This window comes from Ranitomeya variabilis, chromosome 7, assembly GCF_051348905.1.
Source record: "Ranitomeya variabilis isolate aRanVar5 chromosome 7, aRanVar5.hap1, whole genome shotgun sequence".
Taxonomy (NCBI): domain Eukaryota; kingdom Metazoa; phylum Chordata; class Amphibia; order Anura; family Dendrobatidae; genus Ranitomeya; species Ranitomeya variabilis.
The window spans coordinates 241372969-241386247 of NC_135238.1; the positions used below are offsets into that span (position 1 = coordinate 241372969).

A 13279-nucleotide genomic window follows, 5' to 3' on the forward strand; every position below is an offset into this window, starting at 1 on the left:
GCGACAAATCCACAGCACAATCTGCGACAAATCCACAGCACAATCTGCGACAAATCCACAGCACAATCTGCGACAAATCCACAGCACAATCTGCGACAAATCCACAGCACAATCTGCGACAAATTCCACTTCCCGATTTTTTTTCTGTCCCGTGTGGAGTGAATTGTCTACTCCCCAGAACGTGCAGGGTTAACTCTCAGCTGATCGGTGATCTCTGGCTCATTAGCTCATGGTCAGGATCTGCTGAGGAATCGTTCCCACTAGTGAGTGTCAGCTCCTGAGCCCGCAGACATGAAGACGGAGCCCCAGGACAATGTGGTGTGTGTGAAGGCCGGGCTGCTCTGCGTCATCCTCTTCTACTGGGTGAGGGCTCCGCTCGCTGCTCTGGGCGAGGGCTCCGCTCGCTGCTCTCGGTGAGGGCTCCGCTCGCTGCTCTGGGCGAGGGCTCCGCTCGCTGCTCTGGGCGAGGGCTCCGCTCGCTGCTCTGGGCGAGGGCTCCGCTCGCTGCTCTGGGCGAGGGCTCCGCTCGCTGCTCTGGGCGAGGGCTCCGCTCGCTGCTCTGGGCGAGGGCTCCGCTCGCTGCTCTGGGCGAGGGCTCCGCTCGCTGCTCTGGGGGAGGGCTCCGCTCGCTGCTCTCGGTGAGGGCTCCGCTCGCTGCTCTGGGCGAGGGCTCCGCTCGCTGCTCTGGGCGAGGGCTCCGCTCGCTGCTCTGGGCGAGGGCTCCGCTCGCTGCTCTGGGCGAGGGCTCCGCTCGCTGCTCTGGGCGAGGGCTCCGCTCGCTGCTCTGGGCGAGGGCTCCGCTCGCTGCTCTGGGTACAGTCAGGATACTTTCACACATCAGGTTTTCATCGTCAGGCTCAATCCGGCTAATTTTTGAAAAACTGGATCCGGTGAATGCTGCCGCCGGATCCGTTTCTTCCCATAGACTTGTATTAGTGCCGGATGACATTGCATTTTGTCCAGTTTTTGCCGGATCCGGCAAATCTGCTGTTTCCGGTTTCTGGAAAAGACGTCCAGAGCAACGTTTTTTGTCTCTGGCGAAAAAGCCGGAAGTGCCGGATCCGGAAAATGACGGATTCCGGCGCCAGATTCCAGTTTTTTAAACCTGAGCATGCTCCAAATTTTTCTTTTATTTATCCAATTATCTGGATATCCTTGTCGGGTCCGTTGAAAAAAAAAAAACAGATCCGTTGCATCCGTTTTTTTTCCACCATTTGCCGGATTGTGCCTGATGTGTGAAAGTAGCCTAACATAGTTATCAAGGCCGAAAAAGCCGCGTGTCCATCCAGCTCAGCCTATATTCGGTCACAGATCTCCGTCCTTCTACAGAACCTAATAAGTGTAAGATACAATATTGTTACCTAAAGGAAGACATCCAGGCCTCTCTTGGACCCCAATATATGGGGATATATTGGGGGCCACATCCTGGTGATGACCCCCAGGGTCAGCTTTACATGCAATTAATAGGGGTGTACTTACTATTGCACTGTATCTTCTGAAATCAGATGTCACCTGCACTGATACATTGTAACAAACTGCCAGCATTGGAGAGCGGTTTATGCTCCTGTGGTCTCTAGACTCTTCTTCTCCGGTGGTTGAATGGGTTGTTTTACAATGGATGGATAAATGTGTGATCGCTGGGGGTCTGACTGCGGAGACCCTCGAGTCACAAGAGTGGGGTCCCTCCATCTGTGAGCGCTGGCTGCAGGCATACAGGCCGCTGCTGGTTTCTGGGGATCAGTGGGGTGTCTGGAGCCAGGCCCCCCATGATCACACGGTCAGTATTTGTGATGGATGCAGACATTCAGGCCGCTGCTGGTTTCTCGGGGTCTCTGGAGCCAGGCCCCCCATGATCACACGGTCAGTATTTGTGCTGGATGCAGACATACAGGCCACTGCTGGTTTCTCGGGATCAGTGGGGTCTCTGGAGCCAGACCCCCATGATCACACGGTCAGTATTTGTGATGGATGCAGACATACAGGCCACTGCTGGTTTCTCGGGATCAGTGGGGTCTCTGGAGCCAGGCCCCCCATGATCACACGGTCAGTATATTGTGATGGATGCAGACATTCAGGCCGCTGCTGGTTTCTCGGGGTCTCTGGAGCCAGGCCCCCCATGATCACACGGTCAGTATTTGTGCTGGATGCAGACATACAGGCCACTGCTGGTTTCTCGGGATCAGTGGGGTCTCTGGAGCCAGACCCCCATGATCACACGGTCAGTATTTGTGATGGATGCAGACATACAGGCCACTGCTGGTTTCTCGGGATCAGTGGGGTCTCTGGAGCCAGGCCCCCCATGATCACACGGTCAGTATATTGTGATGGATGCAGACATTCAGGCCGCTGCTGGTTTCTCGGGGTCTCTGGAGCCAGGCCCCCCATGATCACACGGTCAGTATTTGTGCTGGATGCAGACATACAGGCCACTGCTGGTTTCTCGGGATCAGTGGGGTCTCTGGAGCCAGACCCCCATGATCACACGGTCAGTATTTGTGCTGGATGCAGACATACAGGCCACTGCTGGTTTCTCGGGATCAGTGGGGTCTCTGGAGCCAGGCCCCCCATGATCACACGGTCAGTATATTGTGATGGATGCAGACATACAGGCCACTGCTGGTTTCTCGGGGTCTCTGGAGCCAGGCCCCCCATGATCACACGGTCAGTATATTGTGATGGATGCAGACATACAGGCCGCTGCTGGTTTCTCGGGATCAGTGGGGTCTCTGGAGCCAGGCCCCCCATGATCACACGGTCAGTATATTGTGATGGATGCAGACATACAGGCCGCTGCTGGTTTCTCGGGGTCTCTGGAGCCAGGCCCCCCATGATCACACGGTCAGTATATTGTGATGGATGCAGACATACAGGCCGCTGCTGGTTTCTCGGGGTCTCTGGAGCCAGGCCCCCCATGATCACACGGTCAGTATATTGTGATGGATGCAGACATGCTGACTGTTTCTACGTCTTCTCTCCTGGCCACAAATCCTGATGTACGCTCCTGCAGGTGTGACCGTGGCCTTATCCGGTGTCTCTGGGGCCGTTATTTTTTGTGACCGGCGCTCTTGTCCTCCGTCAGGTGACCGGTGTCGCGCTGATCTGTCTCGGGGCCTCGGCACAGATGAAGTTGTCGGATGTGTCCGTGGTCGTGGTGGAGACCTCGTCGGGCGCCCCCATGGTCCTGACTATCGTGGGGATGGTCATCTTCTTCCTGTCCGGTTTCGGGGCTGTGGCTGCAATCAAAGAAAACAACATCCTGATAAAAATCGTATGTTCCCCGTAACCCCGACGTCGCCCTCCTCCGTTACTCCACAGCTGCACTCGTTATTCCGCTAGTTTTCCTGGAAGCAGTCAGCATGCTTGTGGCCATAGCTCAGCACAGACAGTGAATGAGCAGGGATGCTGGGAGACTTCAGCTCTGGAGCTGTAGAATAGCCAGTGCCATGGTGGATAGCCAGTATGGTTGACTTTCCATTCGCCAGGTGCAGTGCGGTCTGAGGGGGGCGCTCTCCTGCCTTGGCCTCTGTTCTCCATGTTTGTTGGCGCCGTCATGTCTCCTCTCTCAGTTCACAGGGATTATGCTTCTGGTCTTCGCCGCAGAGATCGTAGTCGGGATGTCGGCCTATTCCTACAGAGACAAGGTGAGATGGGCGGCCATGTCCATGGACACTGACTGACTGCAGCGCCTCTTCTAGTCGTGGCCTCTCCAGACACCTGAGGGTTAATACTGCCATATAGTGAGACGCCGTGTACTAATCCGCTCTATTACAGCTTCACCGCGACCTGCTGACCAGATTTATGAAGGTGATGGACAAGTACGGGGTGGAGAAGCCGGTCACTCGTGCCGTGGACGGGGTGCAGCAGAGGGTGAGTCCAAGTAACCCCCCAGCACGGACCCGTCACAGGACTGCCCCATGCATGTCTATGGGAAATAAAGGGTGTGTTCAGTGGAGTGGATCTTGATGGAATCCACTCCAAACGCTGCACTGTCCAATCAGAAATTCCGCAGCCCAAAACCTTTCGGAGCAGAAAACCTTCTCCAAATTCGTAGTATTTCCACTTGACTGAACGCAGCCCTACGTGGAGCCTGGGGTGACGCACCCCCATATCACTGTCTCCGGACCATCACTGACCCCTTCACCATCGCACCCACTAATATGGATCCACTTATAATTAAAGCCCCGAGGTCTGTAAGGGTCTAATACTGTCAGAGAATGAACCAGTCCGGGGGGCACACAATGGCCCAGTACCGGAGGAAGACGTCTGCGACTAGATTCTCCTCACTGATACATTGTAACGACAGCGCTTAAACCCCAATGCAAGGTTTGTACCAGAACCCCAACCATTGAGCGCCATTTATAACTACCCCCTCATGGATCAGTCAGAATGAGGCAGCAATGTCTGTGGCATTCACTGTGGGGGTCACCATGTCCATAGCCCCCAGCTCAGTGACTGGTTTCCAGTGGGATCCTGATAATTGGGTTCGGTTGTTCCCAGATGATGTGGAGCCGCCGCGTTCCTGCTGGGACCTTGATGCGATTACAGACACATTGCCCCCAGAGATGATTTGAGGATACTCTGTGTTCCCACAGTCTGCACCGCCCGGGGAGGTGGGGGACACCACTGTGCAGTAGACAGCGCACAGGAGGAGCACTCCCATCATCGTTACTGGCAGACTGTGGCCCAAAACCCAGCAAGATGGATTTGTGACCATTAGATGTGATGTCACAATGTAGCTCTGACCTCATGAAGCCCCCCGTCCCCAGGAGAGCAGGTATGATTGGGGGAGTGCACTATGAACACACATTTACTGGCCACAAGCTATAGAGACCAGACCAGAAGGTTGTAGACCGCCACCACCAGGGTGAGGGGCTCGTACGCAGTCTATTTTATGCTTGTTGCCCCCCTTTCAGCAGACTGACGGTCTCCCGTATATTCCCCCTCGTCTTCCTGTAGTTCCAGTGTTGTGGCGCAAAGAACTTTACCGACTGGTTTAACGTCTCTTCTGGGATCTACGAGAACTCTGTTCCCAGCAGCTGCTGCAGGATCCCCCATCAGAAGTGCGGCGAGGACGCCCTGGGGCACAGCGAGACCCTGTACCAAGAGGTATGGAGACCGCCGTGACGGATACCGAGGGTCCCCTGTATGGGGAGGTGGCCATCAGACCGTAGTGAGCGGCTTCTATTGCTGCCGCATTCGTGCAGTGTCTGCAGTAAGATCTGCAATCTGCTCCGATCACTGCACAAACTCTACGATTCTGGACCTAAATGCCAAACTGCAGTTTGTTTGCTGCTGCGTTCTTGGAGATGTAGAAATGTTTTGCCCCTGACCACCATGCAGATGAGGACACACAGCGCAGGGGCTGACGATGACACGGGGCCTGAAGCTCAGGGGTATGTGCACACGATGACTTGTGCAATGTAAAACTGACATTGTGCACATTCTGTCTTTTGTTGCTTATTTTAACCAGTTCAGTCTTCAGCTTCCGTGAAGCCATTAAGTCACCTGTCCCTTGTGTGGGGGGCTTCCGCTCAGATGCTGCCCACCCTAAGTGTGACATTCAGAGAAGGGCCTCCACAAAAAAAAGAAACGTCGGCAAAGCTGCTTCAGGAAAGACTGCCGCTACTTACCTGGAAAAGCTGGGTGACTGCCGCTGGGACAAGGATGTTGTGTGCACAAACCCCAAGATCAGTGGGGCCGCTCCTGCAACGGCCGCTTATTGCTACTGTAAAACCGCGATGCTGTTCACATGTTCAGTCTTTTCAGTGTTTTCTGCGTTAGGTGTTGGAAAAGGCCGAGAGGGAGAGATCGTGCAGCCACTTGTATCATGTGGAAAGGGCCGGGAGGGAGGAATCGTGCAGCCACTTGTATCATGCGGAAAGGGCCGAGAGGGAGGAATTGTGCAGCCACTTGTATGATGCGGAAAGAGCCGAGAGGGAGAAATCGTGCAGCCACTTGTATCATGTGGAAAGGGCCGGGAGGGAGGAATCGTGCAGCCACTTGTATCATGCGGAAAGGGCCGGGAGGGGAGGAATTGTGCAGCCACTTGTATCATGTGGAAAGGGCCGGGAGGGAGGAATCGTGCAGCCACTTGTATCATGCGGAAAGGGCCGGGAGGGAGGAATTGTGCAGCCACTTGTATCATGTGGAAAGGGCCGGGAGGGAGGAATCGTGCAGCCACTTGTATCATGCGGAAAGGGCCAGTAGAGAGGAATCGTGCAGCCACTTGTATCACGCGGAAAGGGCCAAGAGGGAGGAATTGTGCAGCCACTTGTATCATGTGGAAAGGGCCGAGAGGGAGGAATTGTGCAGCCACTTGTATCATGTGGAAAGGGCCGAGAGGGAGGAATCGTGCAGCCACTTGTATCATGTGGAAAGGGCCGGGAGGGAGGAATCGTGCAGCCACTTGTATCATGCGGAAAGGGCCGGGAGGGAGGAATCGTGCAGCCACTTGTATCATGCGGAAAGGGCCAGTAGAGAGGAATCGTGCAGCCACTTGTATCACGCGGAAAGGGCCGAGAGGGAGGAATTGTGCAGCCACTTGTATCACGCGGAAAGGGCCGAGAGGGAGGAATCGTGCAGCCACTTGTATCATGTGGAAAGGGCCGGGAGGGAGGAATCGTGCACCCACTTGTATCATGCGGAAAGGGCCGGGAGGGAGGAATCGTGCAGCCACTTGTATCATGCGGAAAGGGCCAGTAGAGAGGAATCGTGCAGCCACTTGTATCACGCGGAAAGGGCCGAGAGGGAGGAATTGTGCAGCCACTTGTATCATGTGGAAAGGGCCGGGAGGGAGGAATCATGCGGTCACTTGTAGGACGCGGCTCCTAACCAGACCCTGTCCAATTAGGAGGCCGCATAAAACACTTCCAAGTAAAATCCTCCCATAGGTGATTCCTCCACGGTTGCCACTTCTCGCCGTGCTGGGGAGGTGGTCGGGGTACCTTGTGGCTGAGGACCCGTGTACAGTGTGACCACAGGCCTCTGTTTGTCCTGCAGGGCTGTGTGCTGAAGATGAAGATGTGGATTGCCGAACACTTTGACGTGATTGGCGCGGTGGGCATCGGTCTGGGCTTCACGCAGGTAACGCAAGCTCGTCCTGTTCTTGCCGCTCTGATCTCCGGCGCTTTCTCCTGACTCCATGTCATCTTCCTCCAGATCCTCGGGATTCTCTTCTCCTGTTTACTCGTGAAGATCCTGCAGGACAACTACGTGTCCATGTGAGCCGAGGATGGAGCGCTCCAATATCGCCTGTAAATACTGGTGTGCGGAGGGTCTGCGGGGGTCTCGCATCATCTGCTGGTTACGTAATAAACCGTTTCTTGTAATCACTGTGGTCTCTATTATTGGGGGACGTATCTGTGTCTCCCTGATAAGAAGGTAGAGGTGTCAGTGACCGGGGGAGAGGGACTGTGACCAGATCAGACAGAACATTAATGCAGGGGCCCGATGTAGAGCAGTGACTCATCTGTCCGTGCTCTCATAGGGGTTGTCGGCCTTTAGGACAGTTTTCATTGTGTGTGCGTGTGTGTGTTTGTTTTTGTTTTTTTCTTTAAGGCATTTAGCCCTAAAAATGACTTATACTTGGGTTTCATGGCGTTCGGCACTTGTGGGCCCCGGGGTTTGTGGCCCCTGGCTGCAGTACCAGTTTTGGCTTGTCCTGAGCTCCTCTGCAATGTTTTTAATGAAACACAAATGCTAACATTATTTTTGGCTCCAAATAAAAGAAATTAACCCCTTCATGACAGAGCCCTTTTTTGTTTTTCGCTCCCCTCCTTCCCAGAGCCATAACTTTTTCTTTTTTTTTTTGCCATGCTTCAATAGTCTCCATGGGAGGCTAAAAGCTGCCACATCTTGATTGGCTCTGCTACACAGAGGCGATGCTCAGATCGCCCCTAAGTAGCTGAATTCCTGCATTGCTATGAATGCCGACCACTGGGTGGCGCTCATAGCAAATCCCAGCATTAGCAACCATAGAGGTCTCAAGGAGACCTCTGGTTGTCATGCTGACCCATCACTCACCCCCGATCATGTGATTGGAGTCAGCAGTGCGCACATTTCTGGCCGGAAGCGCTAGTTAAATGCCAGTGGCATTGAACTAGTTAATAGCGGCGGGTGGATTGCAATTCTGTGCAGAATTGCTGTGATTTATTTTCCGCAGCATCTCAATTCTTTGTGTGGATTCTGCAGCGTTTTACACATATTCCTTAATAGGAATCCGCAGGTGTAAAAACGCACGTGAAATAATCTGCAGGTATAACGCAGGGCGTTTTACCTTTGGATTTTGCAGAATCCGAGCTGAAAAATCCGCAATGGAATCTGCAACGTGTGCACATAGCCTTTAGGGTAAGTTCACACAGGGCGTTTTTTTTTTTTTTTTTTTTCTGCAGCAAAACCTGACCATCTTGGCAGGAAAGAAGCTGCGCCAAAAATGCAGGTTTAGGTGCGTTTTTCATGCATGCCAATAAAGTTGAGTGCACACAGAGGAAAAAAACAAACAAAACTTCCTGAAGATAGAATAGATACCGCAGGTAATGAATCCTCTTCCCACGGTGCAGAGGTTTCCTCTGGTCAGGCTGTGAGCGGGCGCAGGCTCTGTGACGTCACCGCTCAATACTGACCCTGCGCCCGCTGCGTCTCATTCATTCCCCAGGACTTACAGCCGGGGGTGGTCCCATTAGCAGCGGTCCCGGTGCTTTATCTCCCCCAGATTCTGCATGGGAACATTTGGTATATTGGACTACGACGGATCAGGGAGTATACAGTACTTTTGCTTTTTTTTTTTTTTATTACAGAAGATCGATGGCTTCGCTTTAGAATGGCAGAACAATAAAAAGATGGTCAAAACTGGGGTGTTTTATTTCATTAACACTTTTTTTTTTTCTTACCGAGTTTGGAGCGCCCCCAGATGCAGGGCCGCGGGGTACTCGGTACCGGGCCTCTCTGTCTCAGTTCTGGGGTTGTCACGGTGGCTAGACCCGGTCCGTGACCCTGCTAAGGGGCGTCCAATGAAAGGTGTAGGTGGTACGTGGTGCAGATCGCGATGAATAACGAGGACACAGGGCTGCAGTCTCTTTACTGAAGGCTTCGGCATCCACAATCCAGAGTACGGTTAACAGGGCTGTCTGAGACCGGCCAGTCCGATGGCACCGCCAGAGTTCCCTTTGCAGGTGGAAATCTGTGCCTACCTACTAGCGCCTGTGTGTTGTAGTACCTCCCTGCTGAGCACCACGGGATAGTCCTCACAACTGTCGTGTATGTTTCTGATGTTCTTCCCACAACTTATATCTGTTCTGATGTTCTTCTCCGTGCCCCAGATGATATGGCTAGGACGCACCCGTATGATGGGTAGGCCTGGAGGTCTTCCGGGACCCTAGAGTCGCCCCTCTCCCACAGTTGCCCCCTATGTCTGCTTAGGTGATTTAGGTGAGACAGCCCGCCTATAACTGACTGTCCTGCCGTAGGTTTGAAGTTTGGCCTGGAGCTCAATACTTCCTCGGCGTTTCCGGCTACGCGCCTCAGTAGGATGTTGCCTCGGCTTTACAGCACGACTCCTACTGGTGTTATCTCCTTTTTGCTGTGATCTCGTTTCTCACTCTCCACAATAAACCTCGCTTCTTGTCCTTTCTTGGGGTACCGCCGCAATGAAGTGCAGGCGCGGTTCCTTAACGTTCTGTCCTTTTCGCTAGGCCTCTGTCAGGATCCCACCCCTGACAGACACCCCCTGAATCTTCCCCTACAACACCCTCTGCCACAGGATGTTGCCTGGTTCCAACCCAGTCAGCTTTCTGATCTAACTTCCTGCCTGACCCCCAGTTTTACCAGATTGTGAGGAGTGGCCTAATGAATAGCACCCTTAGCTCCCCCTGGAGGCCAGACTGTGAAGTGTAATGTGTGACTGTGATACCTGGTCAGGTGAACTCCTTCAGTGCCATCAGATGTACCATAGCCCCCCTTAGTGGCGGAGCTACAGTACTGCAACGACCAGGACTCTGGGGCGCTGCACAACCAACCCCCCCCCAACAACAATACATGTCAGCAAAAAGACATACAAATTTTGAAATGCATGAAACAAGTAAATTTGAACAAAGCTTCCCTTTATGGGGGTGAGGACACTTGAACGTTGCAACTGAAACATGGTTAAATACTTTAAATAATAGTCTATAAATAACTTTTATTACCCAGCCTGGTATTCTACTTAAGTGCAAATTCTCAACAATAATTTAACTTTGCCTCTATGGACGTATAAGCTGGATCCACTAAAGGCTTACTATAAGGCCGGAGACACACTGGTGCGAGAGACGGCCGAGTCTCGCTGGTTAAAAGCAAGCTGTGGCACCTGCACTCCGGAGCGGAGCGTGCGGCTCCATGTATTGCTATGGAGCCGCACGCTCCGCTCCGGAGTGCAGGTGCCACAGCTTGCTTTTAACCAGCGAGACTCGGCCGTCTCTTGCACCAGTGTGTCTCCGGCCTAAAACTCCTAAAATATAAATTAACTTTTCTTCATTTCTCTCTTCTAAGTGCAACACCTTCTTCTTAATTTCTGATTTGTCTTATGCAGGACCGCCTGTCTATCTGCCCAGGCCTACTGCCTCTTTTCTTAGTACAGGATCACTGAGCCATCTCTCTATGGCTCCTAGGAGGACTCACCCACTAACCCCTACGGGTTCACTTCCTGTCCTCAATCTCTAGCAACATTATCAAACATTTTCTAAAACTAACTAGCTACATATAACTCGCTATACAAAACATTATTACTGTTCATTTTCTTTTAAGGCAACATTGTAAATTAAGTGCAACTGGCGAACATCCCCTTTAAGAGGGGACCAAGTCTCTTGGAGGTAGTGCAACTGCTCAAGTTGCAAGTCCGTGTAAGGCAGGAACTCCTGTACTGTTTCCAGGAACAGTTTCTTCGCAAAGAGTTCTTTTTCTTCTAAAACCAGTAGAGGGCACCCTTAATAAGGTGCGAACTATTTACATCACAGTTTGTGAACCATTCACCGTTCATGATTCTGCAGTCTTTTCCAAATAGGGGGTTAAAAGGAGCAAAAAGGGAAAACAAAGGCAAAAATAAAAGTGATAGGGATCCCGGGTAAACAAAGGGATCCCTTTAAGAACAACCCTGGTCGGGTACTAGCAGCAGAAAACACAGAAGACGAACAGTTAACTATTTACATACTTGTGGTTCCGAGGTTTATCCTCACAGAAGGTTGCACTGCATCAATTGGCGACAGACACTCTTCGGCCGGTAAGGCTGCGGTGCTCGGCGGTTGCAGAATCAGTATCATTGGTTGGTCTCCCAAGTGCAGTCAGATCACCGGGTGTCTGGATTCGAATGTCGGCGGTGGTTGCAAGTTCAGTAGCGGCGATAATACACACCGTGGCAACAGTAGTGGCATTGGTCAAATCCAGGTTAGTCATAGTAGGGACAGCAGGTGGCGCTACCACCGGCTCGCATCGTTGGACGTCCCGGGCGCACCACCCCCGTGCACTCCGGTGGCGAGTGTAGGTCACCTGGTCCCCTTTACATGGTAGCTGATTGTCATATCGATTGGGGGTCGGGGTTTTCACATTGTAGCTGGTAAAGAAGATTTCAGTCGGCAGTCCCGGTTCTTGTATAGAGCCCCAACCCCGCTTCGGGTGAAAGGCTAGTGCAGTCCCCTGCCTTAGGCTACTTTCACACTAGCGTTAACTGCAATACGTCACAAATGCGTCGTTTTGCCGAAAATACGCATCCAGCAAAAGTTCTTGCTGGATACGTTTTTTCGTCATAGACTAACATTAGCGACGCATTTGCGACGCATTGCCAAACGTCGCGTCCATTTTGCGACGCTTGGGCGTGTGGTAGCGGACCGTCGGGAGAAAAAAACGTTACATGTAACGTTTTTTGCTCCCGACGGTCCGCTTTTTCCGACCGCGCATGCGCGGCTGGAACTCCGCCCCCACCTCCCCGCACCTCACAATGGGGCAGCGGATGCGTGGGAAAAATGCATCCGCTGCCCCCGTTGTGCGGCGGAGACCACGCTAGCGTCGGGAACCTCGGCCCGACGCACAGCGACGGGTTGTTCCCGACGCTAGTGTGAAAGTAGCCTTACCGAGTTCCTCCTGTTGTGTTCAGTCTTTGTACTTTCGGTGGGTCACTTGGTTCTGTCTCTTTTTGGTGTTGCCATTGTCGAATTAAGCATTGCTTATACTGTTCCCAGGTGAGCGCAGCAATGCTGAGGCCCTCCTGCCTGGCCCCATCCGGCCCGATCCGTGGGGTATCCCACTGGAAGATCACCCCTTCTGAGCTCACATCTAGCGGTTTCCCCATCGTTGTTGGTAACGGGGGCACCAGCTTCTCCATGGTGCCTGGGGTCAGTATTACTAGCTCGGCGGTGAAAACTCGGTTATTGTCGGGCTGGGAAGCGGTCGGGGGAGCAGGGACGCTTTCCATACCTGCGTCTGATGTGATTCCACCGATGTCGATCCGTTCCGTTGACAAGGACACTGGAATCGGTTGCAGCCCGGACCGCAGTTCTTCCAGGGCGGTCTCCTGACACAGCTCCAACCTCCATTGCTTCGCATTGGCTGGCTCCACACTCGGGATAGGCTGGCTCAGCTCCGCCGCCTGTGGCCCCAAGAGGTCCAGGTCCTCCAGCTGCGGTGGGTCCGGGTCCGTCTCTGGTAGTCGAGGACAGGCCGGGATCACTTCGCCGTCGCTCTGGGACTCTCTGGTCTCCATCCATCCCTGCTCCGGGATCTTCGGTGGCACATGCACGTTGCTCCTCCATTTTCTGAGGGCGTAGCTTCTTCTTCCTCCCGTTCCCGCCGTTGCAATCCAGGGGGCAGTTCTCCTCTGCTCCTTGGCAGGTCGTCATCTCGCAGCAGTAATCGGAGGGGGCGTTCGCCACTTTTGGCGCCGCTTGGATAGTATCCTCCCATGGCATGCCCTTCTTCTTCTGCGCTCCCCGTGGCGCTGCAATGGCGGCAAGTGGCAATGCACAGTCTTTGCAATAAGCCACAGTTCAAGCACAATAAATCACAGTTCCAAGGCACACATGACCTGATTCTTCAGGCTTAAGTAGATCCTGTTCGTGACGCCAAGTTTGGAGCGTCCCCAGATGCAGGGCCGCGGGGTACTCGGTACCGGGCCTCTCTCTCAGTTTTGGGGTTGTCACGGTGGCTAGACCTGGTCCGTGACCCTGCTAAGGGGCGTCCAATGAAAGATGTGATGATGGTGCGTGGTGCAGGTCACGATGAATAACGAGGACACAGGGTTGCAGTCTCTTTACCTCTT

At 53.3% G+C, this 13279-nt stretch overlaps 1 protein-coding gene across 2 annotated transcripts; it reads left to right on the forward strand.

Annotated features, from left to right (window-relative positions):
- The first annotated feature begins 213 nt into the window (after positions 1-213).
- LOC143786066 (CD63 antigen-like) lies at positions 214-7328 on the forward strand. 2 transcript variants are annotated; one of them, XM_077275251.1, is made up of 7 exons: positions 214-363; positions 3080-3268; positions 3567-3641; positions 3772-3867; positions 4957-5106; positions 7000-7083; positions 7159-7328. In XM_077275251.1, the coding sequence occupies exons 1-7, from the start codon at positions 292-294 to the stop codon at positions 7222-7224; spliced, it is 732 nt and encodes a 243-aa protein (XP_077131366.1). In that variant the 5' UTR covers positions 214-291; the 3' UTR covers positions 7225-7328. The 2 variants fall into 2 exon arrangements, with proteins under 2 accessions (XP_077131366.1, XP_077131367.1); XM_077275252.1 differs by having other exon boundaries at positions 248-318.
- The last annotated feature ends 5951 nt before the right edge of the window (positions 7329-13279 follow it).

Bases quoted from the DNA above. Each gene is read 5' to 3' on its own strand.
- LOC143786066 (XM_077275251.1), top strand. From the start codon at position 292: ATGAAGACGGAGCCCCAGGACAATGTGGTGTGTGTGAAGGCCGGGCTG. The intron at 3,269-3,566 runs GTATGTTCCCCG...CTCCTCTCTCAG, and splicing joins ACAACATCCTGATAAAAATC to TTCACAGGGATTATGCTTCT. The intron at 7,084-7,158 runs GTAACGCAAGCT...ATCTTCCTCCAG, and splicing joins TCGGTCTGGGCTTCACGCAG to ATCCTCGGGATTCTCTTCTC.